The sequence below is a fragment of the Eleutherodactylus coqui genome, chromosome 9 (genome assembly GCF_035609145.1).
Source record: "Eleutherodactylus coqui strain aEleCoq1 chromosome 9, aEleCoq1.hap1, whole genome shotgun sequence".
Classification (NCBI taxonomy): Eukaryota; Metazoa; Chordata; class Amphibia; order Anura; family Eleutherodactylidae; genus Eleutherodactylus; species Eleutherodactylus coqui.
In genome coordinates, this window is record NC_089845.1 from 140,101,875 (window position 1) to 140,124,585 (window position 22,711).

General features: G+C 43.4%; 1 protein-coding gene across 1 annotated transcript in view; it reads left to right on the top strand.

Annotated features, from left to right (window-relative positions):
• The window catches only part of CPA6 (carboxypeptidase A6), a 176,221-nt gene that overhangs the window by 91,319 nt on the left and 62,191 nt on the right, over positions 1–22,711 (top strand). Inside the window, exon 2 of the mRNA XM_066578562.1 lies at positions 21,033–21,108. Coding sequence (XP_066434659.1) covers positions 21,033–21,108 — 76 coding nt within the window. The remainder of the gene's footprint in view (positions 1–21,032; positions 21,109–22,711) is intronic.

The following is a 22,711-nucleotide window of genomic DNA, read 5'->3' on the forward strand; positions in this document are numbered from 1 at the left end:
TGTGCTTTTTAAAAACTAACCTATGCTTTCTTTTTAACAGGGCAGAATGCGGGGGTAAGTGAAAAAAAAATTTTTTTCGCTTTCGCCGCGAGACAACCCCTTTAATGATTTTGAGTGGCAGGAAGGTATAGGATGGATGACCTGTGATGTTTTTATACCCATCCCCTTTTCAACAGGGATGATCGACCTTGTCGAGATTTTTATATAAACACAGTACATATCAACCTGAAATGAATGAGTTTCTATTAATTGCCATGGACTTTTTATTCAAGCACAATTATTTCAATTTAATGACTGCTTTTTTAAGCAAAAACAAGGACTGGCTCTATGGGGAAATTACGCACCCTCATTAGCTAACATTTGCACAACAATTTGGGCGGCGGAATTAATTTTTTGGGTTCATAATCCCCATGTCCCCCATATCATGTGGTATGTATCATGTCCAAGCAGGACGTGCCAGATCCGTAAACCTGCAATACTACACAACTACACATAACACTGTGGTAAACGATAAAGAAAACCGCCACAAGGAAAACACTGTCCCTAAAGACTCTTGCTCAGGGGAGGGACCTGCCTATGCCCAGTTAACCTGCCCTGAGAAGGATGAACCTGACCACATGCCTAGGCCACTAGCGACCCTTTGTAGAATAGGAGAAAACCACAGAAAACAAGATGAAAATGAATAATAAGAGCAGTACTTAGAGAAGACTCAGGCAAACAGGAATTCCAGCACCAAGCTCTGACTTCTATCACAGACAGAGGAAGACTGAAAATTAAACAGCACCGGGCTAAGCACAAGGCCAGGCTAAATAGTCCTGACAAATTATCCACAAGTGAAACCAAGCACATCTCACCAGTACTACTCCCACCAGAACCAGAAGATGCAGAAACAAATACAAGACCTGTACCAGATTACTCAAAAGGAAGCGATCCCAGAACCGTGCAACAGTATGGTTCTTTTATAGACTACCTGCTCGTGGTATGGAATGGGGGGGGGGCGATTTAATCGAGTACAGCAGTTCATTTCTTATTTAAATGACAATTCTATGAATTTGGAGTTCATTATGAGATATGAAGAAAGGGATATTAACCCCTTCCCGCTCCATGACGTACCGGTATGTCATGGGAGGCGAGTACTTCGCGCAAAATGACATACCGGTATGTCATCGGGATAGCGCGAGATCATGTCTGACCTCGTGCTATCCCGCAGCAGGAGATGCGCCCCCTGCTGTTAACCCCTTCCCTGCCGCAATCTAAGTAGATCGCGGCAGGGAAAGAGTTCACAGAGGGAGCGCGCTGTTATCGTGAGAGCCCGGCCTGTCACCATGGAAACAGGACGCCAGACACTGGCGTCCTGTAGTACCAATGCCTATGATCGCTGTATGAGCGATAAGACATGGCAGAGCAGTAGCTCTGCCATGCCTTATCACAGCGATCATAGGTACAGTGCTGCAAGTCCCTCAGAGAGACTGAAATTGTGTAAAAAAAAAAGGAAATAAAAATGTAAAAAGAAAAGTTTTTAAAAAATGTAAAAAAAAAACCCTTTTTTTGTGCTTTTTCTAATATTAGCATAAAAAAGGGTAAAAAAAAAATTAAAACTCCACATATTTGATATTGACGCGTCCGTAACGACGTGTAAAAAAAGTTGAACATGCTTTTTATTTTGTACAGCAAAAAGCGTAAAAAAGAAACGCTAAAAAACAGAGGCAAAATGCTAGTTTTTAGCATTTTGCCTCCCAAAAAATGCAATAAAAGTGATCAAAAAAGCCGTACATTCCCCAAAATTGTACAAAAAAATTACAGCTCGTCTCGAAAAAAATAAGCCCTTATAGAGCTCAGTACATAAAAAAATTAAAACGTTACAGGACTTTGAATGCAGCTATAGAGAAAAAAAAAAAGATTTCCAAAAAAAAGGGGTTTTATTGCAAAAAAGTGTAAAAACCTAAAAAAAATATAAGAATTTTGGTATTGTTGTAACCATACCGACCCGCAGAAAAAATTTAGTGTGTCATGTATGCTGCATGATTAACGCTGTAAAAAAAAAAAAGTCTATGGCAGAATTGATACGTCTTCTCTCCCTGTTATCATAGAAAAAAATAATAAAAGTTTTAAGATATAGTCAATGTACCCAAAAGTGGCACCGATAAAAACTGCAGCTCGCCACGCAAAAAACAAGCCCTTATACGGCCGCGTCGACGGAAAAATAAAAAAGTTATGGCTTTTGAAAAATGGAGATGGAAAAATACCAAAAATCGCTTGGTCCTCAACGCCAAAATAAGCCGTGTCCTTAAGGGGTTAATTATCTTGATGTCACCTGAAATTGTGAAAATGTAGTATTGCGAAAGATAGAACATTTTTTGTTTAGGAAAATAACTGCAGTCAATGGGATTTTGGATGCGTCGCCTTGTCATTTGCCAGCAGTGATAAAAAATATTCCCGTGGGGAAATTGATTTGTACCAAACACACTTGTTCTATAATGGCAGAATTAGGAAATGATTTAACAAAGGTGTGTGATGAATTAAAAAAGAGAGGATTGACCCTATATAAAAACCGTAAAATACTGGAGGATATCCCAAGAGAGAGACTTTGGGATGGAGATATCGTTAATGAACATAAAAAGAAAATAAAAAAAAACAGTGGTATAGGAAATAGTAATAAATACAATCACTGGCGTAACCTTAGGGGATGCGGTTGCACCCGGGCCCAGGAGCCTTGGGGGGCCCATACAGCTTCTTTTCTCCATATAGGGAGCCCAGTTCCTTTGAATAAAGCATTATAGTTGGGGGCCCTGTTACAGGTTTTGCATTGGGGCCCAGAAGCTTCAAGTTACGCCTCTGAATACAATGTAACTTTTTCCACTCAGTATAGTATACATTAAAAGGAAGTTGTGAACATTAGACTAACAAGAGACACTTCCTGATATTATATGAGAATCCTACGTTGAGAGATCATTTCCAAAGGGGTTAATTTTGTGGCAAGAAGGGCTCCAACATTAGATGGGATGCTTTCTCCGTGTCTCTTTATTGCAGACACTCCGGGAAAAAAGTTGGTTTTTAGTGCATAGTTTTTTTCTGTGTGTTTGGGAAATTTGCATAGCTTGTCAATTTGCACATAAATCAATTAGTTTTTGTTCTACAGTTACATTAAATATTAGAACTGCAATTGCACTTTTGTGGTTTGTTTGATCACATGTAACTATTGCAGTTTACAGTATGCTGGTTGCACAGCCGAAGCATTAAACGTTCGCATCCGGAGGCATTTACCTGATAGAATTAGTTGCGAGGAGGCGCGGAGGTCAGCGGTTTCCAAACACTTTGCAGAACAACATGCAGGCTGTGCTGATGGATTGGTTTTATTAGGGAATAGAAAAAGTCAGGAGACCAATTAGAGGAGGTGATCATTGCAAAAAAACTTCTTACTGGTGAAGCAAGATGGATTTTTGAATTAAAAATTAGGGTTCCAAATAGATTGAATATTATAGAGTATTTGTGCGCTCTGAGGGCTCGGTCAGACGAGCGGATATTCAAACGTTTTTCCGCGTGGAAAAAAAACGCACTGCATTATCACGTCCATTGCCACCCATATGTTCTATCTTTTGTAGGTGCGACTTTCCGTTCGCGCACGCAGTGCATTTTTGTTTCAAAGCGGAAAAACGCACAAATGTCTGCTTGCCTGAGTGATCCCTGAATCCTCTCCAAGCGCACTGTGGGCTGGGCTGGCCCGCTCAGCTGAGCTCATTAAACTTAGTCTTTCTAGGAACCAATTTCGGATACATATAATGTATTGAATAACTTCTATTAATTTTTTGCTGCAAGGCAAATGGAAAAAAGCTATTTCACCATTCTCTTTTTACAGTGTTGACAGTGTTCTATGAATATTATGTTACCTTTGTTCTACAGGTTATTATATCAGTTTTAGGCTTCATTCACATGATCGTATATCGGCTGTGCTTTTAGGCCTGGCCGATATACCCTGCCGATCTCATGTATCGGTTTACAATTTATCAGTGCAGATGGGCTTATACCCCTGGTGTAAAAGAGCCTGGCCGGCCAAGATAGTACATACGAGCGCATTTCGGTCAGATACTTTTACGTTGGCCAGGAAAGATAGTCCAGGAACTATCTTTTCTGGCCGGAATACGTCGGACGCTGCCATAGACTCCTATAGTGGTTGCCAGAGAAGGGAGGTGAGAGGGAATTTGGCAGCATATTTGCTAAACTCGCACCCCCTACCCTCCTTCTCTCCACTCCTTACCGGCTGTTTGCAATGTGAGAGGGCTGGAGCTAGTTGCTAAGCTCCCGCCCTGTCCCGCCCCCTCCCATTGCTGGCAGCAGAGAGGGGGCAGGAGCTTAGCACACTAGCTCCCGCCCCATCCCACCCCCTTCCCTTGCCGAGCATTTTTATTTTTCCGTCGCAGGGCAACTTTAGTTTTTATTGGTACCATTTTGAGGTATATATGACTTTTTGATTATTTATTGTTCCTGTTTTGTGAAGCAAGATAAAGAAAAAACAGCCATTTGGGAATTTTCTTCTCTTTTTTTAATGAACTTTACTCTGTTGGATAAATAATATATTATTTTATGGTGCGGGTTGTTATGGATGTGTTGATGCCACTCGTGTAGGGTTTTTATTTGTGTTCTGTTTATGTTTTCAATGTTTAAAACTTTGTGTAAGGAAATATTTTTTTTACCTTAAAAGCAATGACTGTGGCATCTACAGAGTTAAATGGTGTAAAAGAGTGCTCTTTTTTAAATTCGTTTTATGGGGGAAAAAAAACATATGTGACAATCAGGGAGAAAATATGCTCTCTGATTGATGTTGGCTGATAAAATGTATAAACGTTCATGTCCCCCCTCCCTTGGGGCAGAGAGATACTAGAACCACAGATCTCTGCTGCCGCTAGTTCCTCCTGCCTCTCTGCTCCGCACACCCACTGACAGCTCTAAATTCAGTATGCTTGACCCCGCTTCAGATGGCCTTAGCTCCGGTTCTGTAAGTGATATCAACATGCTTTTGGTGTCATTTTAAAAGCCTTTTGGTAGCACTGATAGAACTGGAGCTGCAACCGTTTGATGTAGAATGAGGTCAGTTTGTCAAAGCTGTATTGTGCTTTTTCTGCAGAACGAGCTCGTGAATAGCACATGCAAATTGTGAGGTCCTTGAACAATGTACATAGATGGGAGGTGTTAGAAACTATCTATGTGTTTTTTAATGGGTGCAACATGGACACAGCCATGTAAATATAGCCCAACCCAAAATAGTGGGGTTTGAGCCAGAATAGAAAGGGGATATATCATGCTGTGTGTGTGTGTGTGTGCAAAGGGGGTGGGGGGTGGGAACTAAACCGAGAGAGGGGGAGAGGGGGATACATACTCTGGGGAAAGGCAGGGGCTGGGATATTGCATACTGTAGACAGGATTTACTATACTCTGTGTGTGTTGGGGGGGGGAGAAATCTATTGTGTGTAGGTGTGTGTGTGTGTGTATATGTATATATATATACACTGTGGGGAAGGATATTTAGGACTTATTGACGGATTTTTATCTCTGAGTCCTGGCAGGCACATGTTAGGCAGGCTGTCCACGAACAGGTTGGATTCCGCATATGGGAGCCCGCAGCTCAATCCCGCCCTGACCGCGGCCAGCGACCCTATGTACCTGATTTCTTCTGTATTGTGGATGGCAACTCGCCATCGGTCATACACAGCACAGGTTGTTTTTTTTAAAAAAAATTTGGTTTTCCCGCGCCACCGCTAGGCGATTACGCGGGTACCCGCCACCTATCCGCAGTGCCAAATACAGATGGGCTGTGGGTTGAATGGCTTCCATTGACTTCAATAGAAACTTCCTGTGCAGAATCCGCACGAAAATGGAACATGCTGCGATTTTATTTCCGCTCCTGGAAATCGTAATCACTTTCGCTCATGTGAAGGACATGCGAATGTCCCATTCCTCGAATACGGAATACCGCGGATCATGCCCAGGAAGATGGGTCCTGCCCTATCTTTCGCTCACGCAGTATTTACTAAGTATGGGAAAGATAGGGCAAATCCTATCTTTTTTCGCCCATACAATTAACAAGCGAGCACCCCGATAGTGAATACAAAACCACGGGAATCAATGGGAATCAATGGTTTTGTTTCGTCCAGCATTTCCAGGTACATGGAGTTATGTAAATACAGATTATTATTACACCTGTCATATATTTGTGGGGTAACCTTGTAAAGGCTTCCTTGTATTCCGAACTCATATTTAGTTCTATCATATCTTGTAGTTAATTCATGTTCACAGTTCCGCTGGACTGTTACCACAAACAGGTAAAATCTGCATAAAAATTCAGTAATTGGAAATGTTGGCTTTTATCTTCTACTGATTTGGCGCTATAGATCATTTTCTTCAGCATTCACACCCAAGGTGAAATCGAAGACTCTGCTGGTTGCTTCTTGTTATCTCCGCTCCCGCAGCGCACTGCTAACAGAAAATCAGCAGAATTTCTGTCTGACTCAAACGTCCTGTAAGAAATGGAAAGAGCCGATCGCCTGAGCCTCGCCGGCCTTATTATTTAAGGGCCATAGGCACATGAACATGTTTTAGTCCTGTTATGCGGCCGCCCTACAACATAGTAGCCCCCCTTCCCTGCAAAGGACAATGCAAAGTAAAAAAAATCTGTTACATAATAACATAGACTGCATACTATCCCAAATCTTCGCCAAAGTTGGCTAGGCACTTTCGCTTTGCGACTATCGGAATGCAGTGTGTCCGTTCCAGCATGACACATGTCCGGCTAGCCGTGCCTCACAACTACAAAAAGTCTTGGGATGTGAAATATCGCAAGATCTCAAACTAAGGGCTCATGCACGCCGCACCGTGCTCGTCTGAATCCGCCTGAAGACCGTAAGGGCTCATCCACAGAGGCGTAATTGCGGCATTACATGTGTATTTTTTACGTCTGTAATATGGACACCATAAACCCCATTGACCTGCATTGGGTATTCAACCATGCATTTTTCACGAGCGGATTTTACACATGTGAGAAAAAAAAATCGCAGCATGTCCTATTATGGTCTTTATTACACCCCAAAATGTGTCCATGCAAGTCTATGGGAGCATTAATCAAACGCAGTGAATAGGCATGATGCATGTGTACTCACTACGTTTTTACGCATGAAGTCAGGAGACATCAATTGGTCCTTCGCAGTGAATACATTCGCAAAACATACAGAAGGATGACCAAATACACACTAAGGCCTAAACAGATGAACATGTTAGCAGAGCTTTATGCGTGCGTAAAAATCACGCCCACAAAATAGACACATAACGGGACAAAACGAAACCATTGATTAAAGTGCTTTCGTTTTTACTAGCGGGATTCTCAACCGTTAAAGGAGAAGACAAAATGTAACCATTGATTTCAATGGAGTTCAGTGGTTTCGTTCTCACTATTGGGATTTCCCTGCCATAAATACTGCGGCTGTGATAATATACGGCTTGCCCGATCTTCCTGCACCTAGTGAACACATTATGCGGGGAAAATTTTTTTAAAAGCTGAGTTTGAAAAGCCGATGAAGAAGAAGAAATTTTCCACATTCAAGCCCACCTGCAGTCCGTACCGGCAAACAGAGTTGCGCCTATAGCAGTGTGTTTTTGCGATTAGCCCTAAATATAAAAAAATAAAAATCTTGTTATTTGTATAGCGCCAACTTATTCCACGGGTAATTTATTTATTACCCCTCCCCCATTTACCGACCTCCGAAGGATGGAAGGCTGATTCAACCTTGAGCCGGCTACAGGGATTGAACTCACAACCGTCAGGACGCCGATCCGCCCGTGTTTCTGGACGATAAGACGACTGCACCGCGTGCAGACGATTCTCCGCATGACCGGCTCTATTACCAGCCATGTGTTCTATTTGCCAGCCGGTGTAGAGAGTCGGTGTTATCATCCAGAAACACGGGCGGATCGGCGCCCGTGTGATTGAGCCCTCAGGTTGTGAGCGAGAGCTTAGGACTGCATTTCTGCTGCCTTAGCACTCTGCGTCACACGAGGCTCTGTAAATATGCACAAATACATGGAATGAAAATGCTGCTTATTTTATGGGCTGCATACGCTCATGTGAATGAGGCCTAACTGCGCTATTCATGCTTTAATGAAGCAGTAGTCAATCAATAAGCATTAATTCTTATCGAATGATTAATTAATGATTGTCAATTAATTACCACTTTATTAAAGCAGAAAATAGTGCAGTATAAGGCCAGGTTCACACGAGCGCATGCGCAACCAGACGTTTTTCCGCCCGTATCGGTACACCTCTTGTACATTTTTTGCCCACAAGGCATGTTCATTTGTGCGCGGTACACAACGACGCAGCGATTGAAATGTCTAATGAGTTACAGATGTGTTCTTTCCAGAGGAATTGCGCAGTGTTTCACCCAAATCCTTGCATACTGCACACACATTTGCGCCCCCCTCTATTGACTTCCATGCGGACGATTGGTGCGCAAATATGCAGAAAAATAGAACATGTTTAATTTTTTTTTTGTGTGCAGCTGAAATGTTTGTGCAAAATACTCAAATGTGTATGATCCCATTGAAATCAATAAGTTCTATTCTCTGTGTAATGCGAGCGCAAATTTTGCGCTTGCCAATGTGTCCATGTGAAACCGGCCTAAATCACAGCTCGAGTTCTTGTGATAACTTCCAAGATCTCACATTCCAAAAGCTGCAGAGCATGCTGGGACAGACGTGGCGCAAGCATGTATGTATTGCAGGCACAGCTCCCATTCACTGCAATAGGAGCTCTGTCTGCAGTACCGTGGCGGACAACTACATAGTGTGCGGAACTATCTACTTCCTGCTTCGTCAGGTGAACAGGTGATCTAACGGGGTCCCATGCAGTAGACCCCTAATGATCAGCTACCCATGACCTATATTGTGGATAGGTCATCAAACCCCTTTAAAGTGACTCTATTGTACATTGGGGCGATGCGCGATGCTAAACATGGATAAAATCTGGAAAAGTAAGGATATCGGCATAGCAACTAAATGCAGGATAGTGCAAACCACCGTTTTCCCCAGAAGCATGTATGGATGTGATAGCTGACTGCAAAAAAACTGATAGAAAGAGGATTGATGCATTAGAGAGGTGGTGCTGGCGAAAGCTGCTGCGTACACCCTGGATGGCGAGAGTAACAAACAGAGAAGTCCTGAATCATATAAGACGTGATATATCACTGGAGGACAAGATGACCAGGCTCAGACTCGCAGAGGACAAGATGACCAGGCTCAGACTCGCAGAGGACAAGATGACCGGGCTCAGACTCACAGAGGACAAGATGACCGGGCTCAGACTCACGGAGGACAAGATGACCGGGCTCAGACTCATGGAGGACAAGATGACCGGGCTCAGACTCATGGAGGACAAGATGACCGGGCTCAGACTTATGGAGGACAAGATGACCGGGCTCAGACTTATGGAGGACAAGATGACCGGGCTCAGACTTATGGAGGACAAGATGACCGGGCTCAGACCCATGGAGGACAAGATGACCGGGCTCAGACTCATAGAGGACAAGATGACTGGGCTCAGACTCATGGAGGACAAGATGACCGGGCTCAGACTCATGGAGGACAAGATGACCGGACTCAGACTCATAGATTTTGGCTATGTAATGCGAGCAGAGGTGCTAGAAAAATCTATAATGCTTGGACAGATCAGCGGCAAAAGAAGACCCGGTGCCAAAGAATATGATGGCCAATACTGTCAGAGCGGATACTGGCATTGATATCACACAACTGAAGAAGCAGTGCAAAACCAAAAAACACGGAGGGAGCTCACCTTCAGAGTCACAGAGGGTCATGAATGACTAAACCGCTAACAACATTGTGCATTTTGCTGATATAGCCGTAAGGGTAAAAACAAACTGGCCTAGGCACAACTGTGCTTGCTGTTATGGAGTGTGGTTTTTGCCCTAAAGATGATAGATCAGATCGCACAGGATTAGACATTGCAGCGTCCCAAAGGGGGACCCTGGACATCTGACATATGTGGGAATCTGGGAGGGTATAGTGCTGTCACGGTGGTAGTTACCATGCTCCATCCCGGAAGGATACACGCAGCGAAGGCCAGAGTAACACTGCAGTCCACCTAGGACACCCCTAGGATAGGGAATGCCCACCAAACTGGATAACAGGGGGATAATTGTCACGTGTGACAGCACCGTTCCAACACTCACGGTATGACCCTCGGCGGAGAAGAAATTCAGGCACTGACAGTTCTTTAGTATCACGAGTCTTTTGGAACGGTCAGAGCCCGACATAAACTTTACTTGAATAAAGAATGAACAATACAAGGCAGTTCAAATATAGACTTCACATGTACTATTGTATCTTGTCACCACCGGAAGTGTGGGTGGTGACAAGTTACTTGGTGCTTGACAGGGGGGTGATGCCCCTTGTTCCTGATAGGCTGCTATTTCTCAGGCTCACAGCAGGTCCTGGCACTCAGCACTGCACTGCAGTCTCCTCATGTGGGTATACTGGGTGTGCTGCTGGCCCCGCTGTGACTGTAGGGGGCAGTGGTGGCCTTCCCCCAGCAGCGCTGCACTGGGTGTGGGCTCCCCTTACTGGGGCTGCTGTGACTCTCCCCAGCGGCACTGTCCCCAAAGGCAGCCTTCCAGTAGTAGCGCAGCACTGACTGTGGGCTCCCCTTACCAGGCCCGTTGTCACTCTCCCCGGCGGCACTATCCCTGGCAGCGGCCTTCTGCCAGCTGTATTGTACTGACTGTGGGCTCCCCTTACCGGGGCCGCTGTCACTCTCCCCGGCGGCACTGTCCCCAGTTGCAGCCTCCCGGTAGCAGCGCTGCACTGACTGTGGGCTCTCCTTACCGGGGCCGCTGTCACTTTCCGCAGCGGCACTGTCCCCGGCGGCTGCAGTGTGAAGATGATCACCTCCGCTCCTTTGTAGAGGGCTGGAAGGAGGAAGCGGAGAGGCATTGGTTCGCACATGTAAGCGCTGAAGAGTGCTGGTGGGGCCAACTCACATCTGTTTGCCGCCAGCACTGTAAGTCCCCAACATAAAGAAGCAGCCTGTTACATGGGCAAACAATGCAGTGATTTTTGCCTTGTCTGGGGGGTTAGGGATGTTTTAGTGTTTAGGTTTAGATTATTTGTTCTAATAATGTCAGCCTAACAGATACATTAATCCCTAACCATCCAGCCAAGGCAAAAATCACTACACAGTGTGCTGCTAGTATGAGGGTTAAAATTCTAAGTACAGCACCAATCGGCCCCACCCCACTTGCCCTGTTGCCGGCCGTAAGAATAGACACCACACAGAGGTCTGGTATAGTTTCTCACACGGGACATGGCTCTCGGCTGACGTCGACGTCGTCGTGCTTTATTACAGATTACATGAGATCTTATACCTTTGTCCCATCCCCACCAACAAGGGGTGATGGGCTTATAACCATATATGGGAAGTCCGGATTTGCGGACTGAGACAGTGAAAATCATATAACAGTCATGTACATTTGAACATCTTGATATCTTGTTCCAGCGCTTCTGGGAAATCGGCCAAGTACACGCGGCCTTGTGTCTGGTTCCGTATCTTCTCTGAATTTCTAGAACATCTCTCAGCCTTGCAAAGCCTTGGCATATCTGATGTAAGGCGACATATAAGTTTTTTTTTCATTTGGAATTGAATAAAACTTGCATATAGGTATAAAAGCATAAAAAACACATTTGGCAATATATATATATACCCTCACAAACCCCCCTAAAAAACTTAATATGGAGATCAAGCATCAGACCTTGCACTCTTCCTCGGTCGTCTCTCCCTTGCGTCAGGGTTTCTCCACTGCCCGTAAGTCCCTACTCCTAAAAGGGAGGGATCCCTACCTCACCTCAGAAGGAGGCCATGGATTCCCTGGGCTTATTTCCGGGCCTCCATACCCTCTATCTGTACAAGTTAACACCCCAAAGGGTGTGTCCTCGCCGGAACCTAAGGTCTTCTGCACTTTCCCTAGGCAAATGGGAAGTCCACTGACAGTCCATCTTATGAGACTGAGGCAGACACAGTACTGATACATTTCTCCATTCTTCTGGTAATGTATCTGGTTGCCATTATCGGAACTGGCTCTTCATCTTTTTTCAAACAAGGGAAATTTTGGTCATATTAAAGGGATAATACACAAACAGGAAGTTACATACCCCACCTCTTTCTGCTAAAATCATATCCACGGCCACTCTATTTTGGAACGCCATGGATGCAGTAGGCCCTAACTGGTCAATTAACCCTTGCAAAGCATCTCTGGTGTAGTTTACAAACCTCTGCTGATTGTAATAATAATAATTCATCCAATCTACATTATTATTAACAGTGACAAAAGCAAATAAGGACTCAAAACTTGCTTTAACCTGATCTCTAGAATTAAATTCATCTGGCACCCCCCTTGGCACTCCTATTGCATCTATGTGTACATTTGGATCAAAGTTACCACCTGGAGTGTCAATGTCTCTCTTAGCACGATGCGGTGTTGGATTCTCACCCTCAGTGTAGTCTTCATATTGCACATTTGATTGTATTAATTTGTTCTGAAACAGGGGGCTAGTGTACAGTAGTCAAAGGTGTGTGTTAGAGGAATTGTAGGAATTGTACCACATTATAGCATTTAAAGGATATGCAGGATCATTAGTTTTTCAGTGCGAAGTGTGGATCCAAGTGGGCTTTCCTTCGAGCTTGACTGCAGTTGGGGTGGTGAACAACATCTGGTAGGGATATTCAAACCGGGTTTCTCGCTCAAACGTTTTCACATAGACCCTGTCACCTGGTTTTAGATTGTGACACTCATCTGTAGGACCTGGGATAAAAGCAGAGACTACAGAATACATTATTGACAATTCCTTGGAGAAACCTATGACAGAATTAACAAGAAAATCATTCCCCAAACTCTGATACTGTGGCATATACCCTCCGGAGAAAAAGAAAAACTAATGAAAGACACTCAATTCAAAATTTTACCTTCTTCATTGCCTTTTGTATCTACTTTCCCCCTACTCCGCGGATGGTAGGGTGTGTGAAAAGCCTGGAATATACCCAAAACAGACATGATGTGTTGCATTATTTCACCTGTGAAGTGTGTACCTTTGTTTGACTCAATCACTTCCGGTACCCCGTATCTGCGGATTACCTCATTCATGAGCTTCTGTGCGGTTACCTGCTTATTTACTTTGGTAACAGGGTAGGTCTCCAACCTGAAAAGACATCAACAAGCAGCACATTTTCATGCTTCCCAACAAGTGGTAGCTGAGTGTAGCCAATTTGCAATCCCTGAAATGGGTAGAGTGGTCTAGGCAAGTGTGATGTGGCAATTTTACTTCTGCCCTGTTGCTTTACGGCAAAGATCATGCAAAATTGGACAAATGATGCAGCAGCTACAGAAAACCAAGGAGCCACCCGTCCTTGTTCAAGCATCGACATCATTACTGCTTTGAGAGGTGCGTCTTTCCGTGCGTCAGCTGGGCCATCATGGGGCACAGGGACTATGGTAAGCAAGTTCTGTTGACTGTTCACCATACGCCGTCCCTTTTTAGTCCATTTGTCTTTTTCTTCCTTGCTGGCTTGTAACTGTAAAGTCTTTAGCATATCAAAGTCCAATGTTTTTATCAAAGTCCAAGTTTTTATCAAAGTCCAAGATTTTTATCAAAGTCCAAAATTATTATCAAAGTCCAAGTTGTTATCAAAGTCCAAGTGTAGTCAAAGTCCAAAATTATTGTTAAATTCTTCTTTTCTTCTTTCTTCCACGGCTTGAGGGCCGCTGCTTTTGCTGTTTGGTCTGTGATGGCATTGCCTCTTGTTTCTCCGGTGTAGGAATTGGTGTGAGCTTTCCACTTTGTCAGGTAGAAGTAGGGCCTCCATGAGACTCTGCACCATTGCATCATTCTTAATTGGCTGTCCTGCTGAGGTAAAAAACTGTCTGGCCTTCCATGTTGGGCCGTAATCATGAGCTATGCCAAATGCATACCGGGAGTCAGTGTAAATGTTTGCCGTCTTACCTTTGCCACTCTACACGCCTCCGTGAGTGCTTTTAGTTCCGCTTCTTGTACTGCGACATGCGGAGACATTCTGCTTTTTAGGACATCTTGTTGTGTAACGACTGCATATCCAGTGTGGAGTCGTCAATCACCCTGGGTACCATCTATAAAAAACAACTCAAAATATGCATTATTAACAAGGGCTTTCAGTAACTTTTTTTTAAAACTTAAATTTTCTTGTTGCATCACTGCTAGACAATCAGGCTGATATTATATTTGAAAAAGATCAGAATCTTGTTGCAAAAAATTAAAAAATGGCTTGCAAAAAATTTAAAAATGGCTGATTTGCAATACCTAAAATGGCTGACTTGCAATACCTAAAATGGCTGACTTGCAATACCTAGATCACCTATGCCTTCTCCTCCCCCCCTTTAAACCAGGGTACGCAATTGGAACATTAGTAGCCGGGTTTAAGTTAGTACAACATTGTAAAAAGATTTGATGGATGCAGATAAGGCCTGTAAGATGTTAGCACCTATAACAGAAACATGAGTTACACCAGGGCAGAATAATCTACAAACACCTATTAATATTTGAAATGTGATATCCCTTTAAGTGAATTCATTATTAGTCTGTTCCTGCCTGCAGTCTTATCAAATCTCAGACAGGAGAAAAAAAAACAAAACAAAAATTTTTACTAGCTGCTCAAAATTCTCACCCCCTCCCTTGGACAAGAAGGATGAAACATTACTACGTATTATTACATCATCTAGCTCCACCCCTTCGATATTGGCTCCGTGCGTCCGTCTTCTCAGCTCCATTTCAGCTTAACCGTCTACACGTCCACATCTCAACCAAGCAAAGTCCCATGCATGGGGAGGACTTTTATCCCCAGTCAATTATCCACATCACACATTCCACACAGCCCGAACACGGGTCACTAACTCTCATCCATCCATGCTCTCAAGTCTGCTCCGTCACCCCCTCATTGAGGTGTACCAGTACATACAGATGCACGGACAAAAAAAGTTTGACAAACAAACATACATCATCTGAAAAACATTTGAGGTGAGTGCTATAATTTTTATAAAGTACATTATTCTATTGAGATGAGATTGTGAATGAGCGCTATCTTTGACAAATTATGTGAAAAAGTTTGCTGATACATTCTATATTTCTTATCTACTGAAGCTATTATATGCTGTATTAAACGCTGAAGTATTTAGTTTCTGTAAACCCGGATTTGGAGTGAATTCTGAAAGCCCCCACCATTTTAAAACAAACCGTTATCTCTCCGCGAATATGAAACACATACTGAATAAGTTTTAGCTTAAACTATTGCCTGCATTTTGAAATCATAATTAACACATATCCTGGGACCTTGCAACATTCATTTTCAACCCCTGTATAAGTAAGAATATACATTAGAAATTACTATATTTCCTGCCTACTAAGACAGTATAACTAATTAAATTCATTTCAAGCCTCCATTCCATTTACGCAAGCAGAGATATTATCCAGGGTTATTATTACATTTTCTCTCTCGCTGTTATCTTCCGACCTTGGAAGGCTACACAGAGACTCGCAGCTATATGTCAACAGACTCTTCTCCCCTAAAAGCAATCTCAGTTAACTATTTGCACTATTTGCACATACAGTATATATATATACACATATATATCCACCTAGTATGGATTATACATATTATCTATTATCTATCTTGTATTATACACATTTTCATCTCTCTTTACCAACAAATCACGTGCATTGTAACTTACTTATCGACTTTGCCTGCTCCCCTTATTTCTCTCCCCTACCTAACTGCCAATATAACTTTCAATAGACACTCTTCTGACGCCCTCTTGATCACTTACTGTACTTTTCAACATTTCACTTACGGATACTTTCTTAAACAAATAATGTGTACATACGTAACTTACTCTGACTATCTATCTCTCTCTAGCAAACCTTGGTCTTCCAAGGCACCTCTGGGTCCTAAAGACCTCCTCCCAGACACCATTTTGTAATCTGCCATGCGGGTCGGTGTCACGCATTTTCATTAGAGTTTTCTTCCATTTTACAGATTCATCCGCACGGCGGCAGCCCTTGAAGGGCTCTGTCTTCTTTAATAAGATCTTACGCATATTACAACAACAAAAATAACACGCTCCATAGAGTGAATCCTTCTGACCCGAATTGTTAGCCCCTTATATATGGCAATACAACCGAAGGCATCTTCTTCTTATGGAACCAGTCCCAAAGAGTACATCCCTCTCCTCAGCTAAACCATTAACTACTAAACTAAACTAAAACGGAGGGTTCCTTCGTCTATGGGACCTGTCTTACAGAGTGCTTCCCTCTCCTCTAAACCATTAACAACTAAACTAACCGAGGGTTCCTTCGTCTGTGAGACCAAATGAAAAGTAAGAGAAAAAAACTCTGCAGATACAACAAACAATCAAACAATCTCCACTATCGCTAAAACGCTACGGACTTCAACAACAAATAAACTACAGACTAATTTCTGGGTGAGCCATTGGTGCGCATATCACGGTCAGTGGTCCATGACGGCAAACCCGGAGCCCACACGAGTTACCGTGTAGAACTCTTAACCCAACCCATCCGGTCACAAACCACAGATAGTCAGTCCTGCTGCAAGACTCCCAGCGTAAAACACAACATAAATATATGTTTGTCTTACCTGGAGTTCTAAGTGAGTTGATCAGGCTCGGTTTGCAGCAGGACGGTTTCTCAGTGGCGTGGATCCGGGTGAATTGCGCTGTAAGCTCCGATTTTACCGCCCCAGTTGGTTGCGCCATTTATGAGGGTTAAAATTCTAAGTACAGCACCAATCGGCCCCACCCCACTTGCCCCGTTGCCGGCCGTAAGAATAGACACCACACAGAGGTCTGGTATAGTTTCTCACACGGGACATGGCTCTCGGCTGACGTCGACGTCGTCGTGCTTTATTACAGATTACATGAGATCTTATACCTTTGTCCCATCCCCACCAACAAGGGGTGATGGGCTTATAACCATATATGGGAAGTCCGGATTTGCGGACTGAGACAGTGAAAATCATATAACAGTCATGTACATTTGAACATCTTGATATCTTGTTCCAGCGCTTCTGGGAAATCGGCCAAGTACACGCGGCCTTGTGTCTGGTTCCGTATCTTCTCTGAATTTCTAGAACATCTCTCAGCCTTGCAAAGCCTTGGCATATCTGATTTAAGGCGACATATAAGTTTTTTTCATTTGGAATTGAATAAAACTTGCATATAGGTATAAAAGCATAAAAAACACATTTGGCAATATATATATATACCCTCACACTAGGACCTTTCAGAAGTCACCAATCAGGAGCTAGATACAATAATACCGATTTCACAGTGCAGGCAAATGAATAAACTTCAGAGATTAGTACCTCCACACGGCTCTTACAGATTTAACAGAGATTATTGACTTGCAGTACCTCCACCCAGCCTTGGAGACGCGTGGGTGTGACAAATAAAGGGTGTACCTCTACGCGGTGATCTAGACTTCAGACGACCGCGTAGGAAAAGACTAAATCAGATAGTACCTTTGCACTGGGCCTTGCAGGAAACAAAGTCAAACTTACTGGTGCTTTCACTCTCTCTCTCTTTATGGGGCTCACTCCATTAACATCCAATCCCATACAGAACGGGAATTTTTCCTTCTCTTCCATGCTTCAGCACATAAGGGCTGAAGGTGCCCTCATGTGTCCGAACCTCTTGAACCTCCAAACTACTGAAGATATAGACCTTTTCCTGCTCTCCATCACTCACATTTATAAACTCTCTCATACCACATGACATGACATACCTAATACATTTACATGCAGGCTTTGGATTCTATTAAAGGTTAACCTCTCAAGCGCTGCAGCTGTGCAACACTCACACTGGAAATGACAAGACAGTTCTGCACAGTGCATCAACATAAAACATACATGTATGACATTTATGGAGGGGACCAGGATGATGTACTGGGTCACTACAACATGTACTGGGTCTTCCCTTACAAGCTAAGTCAAAACACACTTTTGAAGGCTAAACTGAGCCCAGTTTACCTAATGAACTGGCCTGAATTTCCATCCTCTAATCCCCTTACCACACAGAGAGGTCCAACTGGCATATTTCTCCTGAGCCAATATTCGTTTCTGTAACCATCTGCCATTCAGCGCCGTGTTAAAGCTCTGACTGTTTACAGTCCACTTCGCAGTTTGATGTTTTTAAAGTAAAAATGTAAAGTTATTAAACTAGACGCATCTCAAGAGTAACTGTATTGTACAGGGTGCCTGAATCACCTTCCTATTAGGCAGTAAATTGTAGCAATCTCTAAGAGACTTGTTTTACATGTCAGTACTAGAACCACCGCCTGTGGTGGCACCATGTGCTCTGGCAGGAGTCAAGAAGTATGGAATGCAGAAGTCAACAGGTGCCAAGTACAAAATCTCAGGGAGAAAGAATATCAGAAAAGTCTTACATACACCGATCAGCCATAACAGTAAAACCATTGACAGGTGAAATGAATATCTGGTGACAAAGGTAGGAGCAGCACATAATAGGCAGCAAGTGAAGAGTCATTTATTTTAGTTGATCTGTTGGAAGCAAGAGAAATAGGCAAGTGCACAGATTTGAGCGACTTTCATAATGGGTGCTGAAATTTCCTGCAATGGGCACATGAGCTCCAGAACTGGACCATGATGCAATGGAAGAAGGTCCAGTAAAAAGAGGGAACCAGCAGTGCAGTAAATATAAAACCCAATATAGATGGGCGAGCCAGAAGGGGTGCACGCTCCAATGGATCCCCGACTCCTTGGATCCTTCGAAGCAAACTCCAGAAAAATAAAGATGGAGCAGCACTTTCTTTAAAAGGCATACAGCACTATGTGGTGCCTTCTTTATTAGTTCTCCATAAAATCACAAATGGTGACGTTTCGGCCCTTACAGAGCCTTTCTCAAGCAATGGAGGAAGGTGGTCTGGTTAGATGAATCATGTGTTCTTTCACCTCATATGGACAGCTGGGTGTGCGTGTGTCACTTACCTACTAGAGAAGAGATGGCACCAGGAAGCACTATAGAAAGAAGATAAGTGAAGGTGGTGTGATGCTCTTGGCAATGTTCTGCTGGAAGACCTTGAGATCTGGCATTCATGTGGATGTTACTTTGACATGTACCATCCATCTAAAGGTAGTTGCAGACGACGTACCCCCCTTCATGGCAGCGGTATTTCCTAATTGCAGCTGCCTCTTTCAGCAGGATAAAGCGCCCTGCCACAGTGCAAAAATTATTCGGGAATGGGGCGAGGAACAAGTTCACGGTGGTGACTTGTCCTCCAAATTGTCCAGATCGCAATCTGATCGAGCCTCCTTGGGATGTGCTTGAAATCAAGATCAAGTAGCAGTTGCCTAGCACTTGTAAGTTTCCATAAATGCACCTTTATTGTAGAAATTATTAAAATGCACTGTCACATACATGGAGTAGCAAAACCTATGTGTTTTGGACTTGGTCATAGCAACATGTGCTGGAAGAAGTCTGATCCATGGAGTCCCCATCTCAGGACATACAGGAGTTAAAGAGTTGTGGCATTCATTTTTTGTTGCCAATTACCAGAGGTCTTGTGGAGCCCATGCCTTGATGGCACAGTGCTGGCTTGGTGGCATAAAGGAGACTATACATTAGACAGATGGTTCTAATGCAATGGCTAATTGGTGTGTGTATATAAAAACAAGATCATTCAACTTACAGACATCTATTTGTCTCCTTGTTAGCCACTGCAATGCTTTTCTGTTGACATTTATCTCAGGGAATACAAAGAATTGTGCATGCCAGCAGAAGTCAATGGCACTCAGGATGTCATCAGATTGTTGGTAGAAATGTGTTTTTTTTTATTGTAAATTGGCCAAACATGTTGAATGCTCCTTCAACCATAAACATGAACACTTGGACAAAGCATATAGAGGGGGGAAAGGGTGGTTTCATATCTGCGTTGGAACCTCCATTCGAAAGTTCCAACGCAAATCTGGCAGAGAAATCTGGGCAGCAGAGCAGAAACCATATGAACCCCATTATAGTCCTGAAACGGAGCTGTTCAACCACAGGGATTCACCTTTCTTGCTCCCCAATTGAAGCAGGAAAGTGGAACTCCCGACGCTGATGTGAAAAGACCCTAAGGCTTGGTTCACACGGGCGGAATTGCCACGGAATTTCTGTGCGGAAAGTCCACACAGCAATTCTGCACGTGGCTCCTAATCCGGAATTAGCCAGCAAAGTGGACGAGATTTTGCGAAAATCCACATGCTTTGGCTGAGCTACACGAAAACTGGCATGTGTCGCGGAATTCAATTGCGCAGCATGTAAATTCTTTTTTCTTTTCCACAGCGGCCTCCCTACTCTCTATGGGGGAGAGAAAGCCGCAGCGGAATGCCGACAGCAAAAACCACTACAAAACCCACGGCTAAAGGCCACGGGTTTTGAAGCTGCACTTTTCCTGCAGGATTCTCGCATTTTTTTGGTGCAGCCATTCCACAAGAATTCCGCTGAAATTCCATCCCATGTGACCCCAGTCTACTTCTCTATCAGACACATCTGTTTCCAGAACACCTCTTTTGTGGAAACAAAGAATCAGAAGTGTTGACATTTTCTTTCACGCCTATCAACTACTATACATTATCTTCATCAAAGGCATAACTTGAAACTCTTTTACTTGGATGCAAATTCTGTAACAGGGCCCCCTCTGCCATGTTGCATGAGCCTGCACCATCTCCTCTTCTTTGTCTTTGTGACTATACTTAAAGTTCCATCAGCAACTTTCCTATCAGTTTGTTTCCTACAGAATCAGCTAAAATGCTAAACTATATAACAGAGCTGTGTGAGATGTTATCACTGTAGGGCCCAGGCGGCTTCTCAGATGATATCTTCTACAGTACTGGATGTCACTTTCTATTTCTCACGCTGTGTTTGTTTAATTTACAACAGAGATAAAGTTGTACGGATCATTCCTCGGAGTGATAAAGAAGCGAAAGAAGTAAATAATATGTGCAGTCAGCTGCAGGTAAGCCAGTCACCTCCTCCCCTACATTCTCAAGTAATCGAAAAAATTGTCTTATTCACCTATGGAACCTCTTTGTCCCAGAAATTGCCATGTAGCTGACCCTGGGAATCCCGTTAGTACAGGTTTTGGTCACACTAGTGTGTGGAGAACAGGTAATCCCAAATGGGGTGCAAAAGCTAAGAAGTTGTTGCATCATACCTGATACAACTGCAGATGAAGAATATCAGAACCTCAATGAATAGAAGTACATCTAACTGTCTCCAACTTGGCAGAACAAGTGGTCATCACTGGGCGATCTGTGTCGGAAGGCAGAGGGCTCATCACAAGGCAAGGATTGGATGGCAGTGTCTGGATTAATACAATATATTACTATTTTTGGTCTCTAGAACCACTCACCGACAGTCCACCAACAGTTGAAAACCTCACCTTGCAGTCACAACCTGATTCTGTGCAAATTACGATATCTCCTAATACCGCTAACCATCCAAATGTTTAAGAAACTGAAGCACAGAAGCCAATTATCCACACCCTATATGGCAGAACATCAATGGTATATTATGGCAAATCTTCAGATATCAGTATGAACTTCAAATGTAATATATTCACTAAATGCTTGAAAAAGGGGGTGAAGTTTTCCCTAAAACATCACTTTTCCTCTTCTTATTGCTCTCCAAGTTGCAGACCACCACCAGAATATCAATTTGGCAGTGCAATCGATACTAACTGTTGTTCATATTACACTGATAGAGTGATAGGGTGAATATATTACACTTGAATTTCATACTGAAGCTGCATCCAAGTGGGGTACACCAAAGTGGGGTTGACTACGGGGGAAACAAGATGTATGTCACAAGTGGCTTTGCGATCTCTTCCAGCATTGGCAGCAAAGGGCCTGGCTCGGTTGCACACAGCGCCGAAAGGGTTACTAGAGTTAGTAATTCTTAACAGTGGTTTGTCACGTGACGCCAGTACCTCTTTCCTTAAGGGACTTAAAGGGTTAATGGAGAAATAATTGACACAAGCCCTGTTAGCTTTTATTTGCAAACTGTAGGTACTCAGTTTACTTTAGCTTTTAGTAAAACATTCAGAAGACAATATACACAGTTCATTAATGTGCAGAGGTATTGCTTTGCATTTAAACAATGTTGCTTCAAGTTTCAGGTAAGTACAACAAGAAGTTAAACTTCAGTGCTCTCTCTCTTTTTGTATTGAAATATTACTCAGTAGAATTCCCACAGTCCTAGTTATCTGAGGGTTGACTTCTTCTAGAAGGTGATTATGCAGTTGATGAAGTTAGATTAAAGATGGGCCTCTTTCATTTCCCCTGACTTTTACTTTTAGCAGGGGCTCGTGTAACTCACTGTTAGGAGGATAGGTCCCAAACTTCCCCCTCCACACTGCATTTGAACTGGGAAGCTTGTAGATGCTTGCTTCCTCCTCTGGACAACATTAACCCCTTAGTGACGGCCCCATTGCCTTTTTATGTCCTAGCTAAGTGGACTTTAATAGAGGATTAAAAACATGCATCCTCTTTGGATTAAAGCCCTCTTGGTTGTGGACGTGACAACTCCATGCTGTCAGTGCCCACAGGTAGCCGACAGCA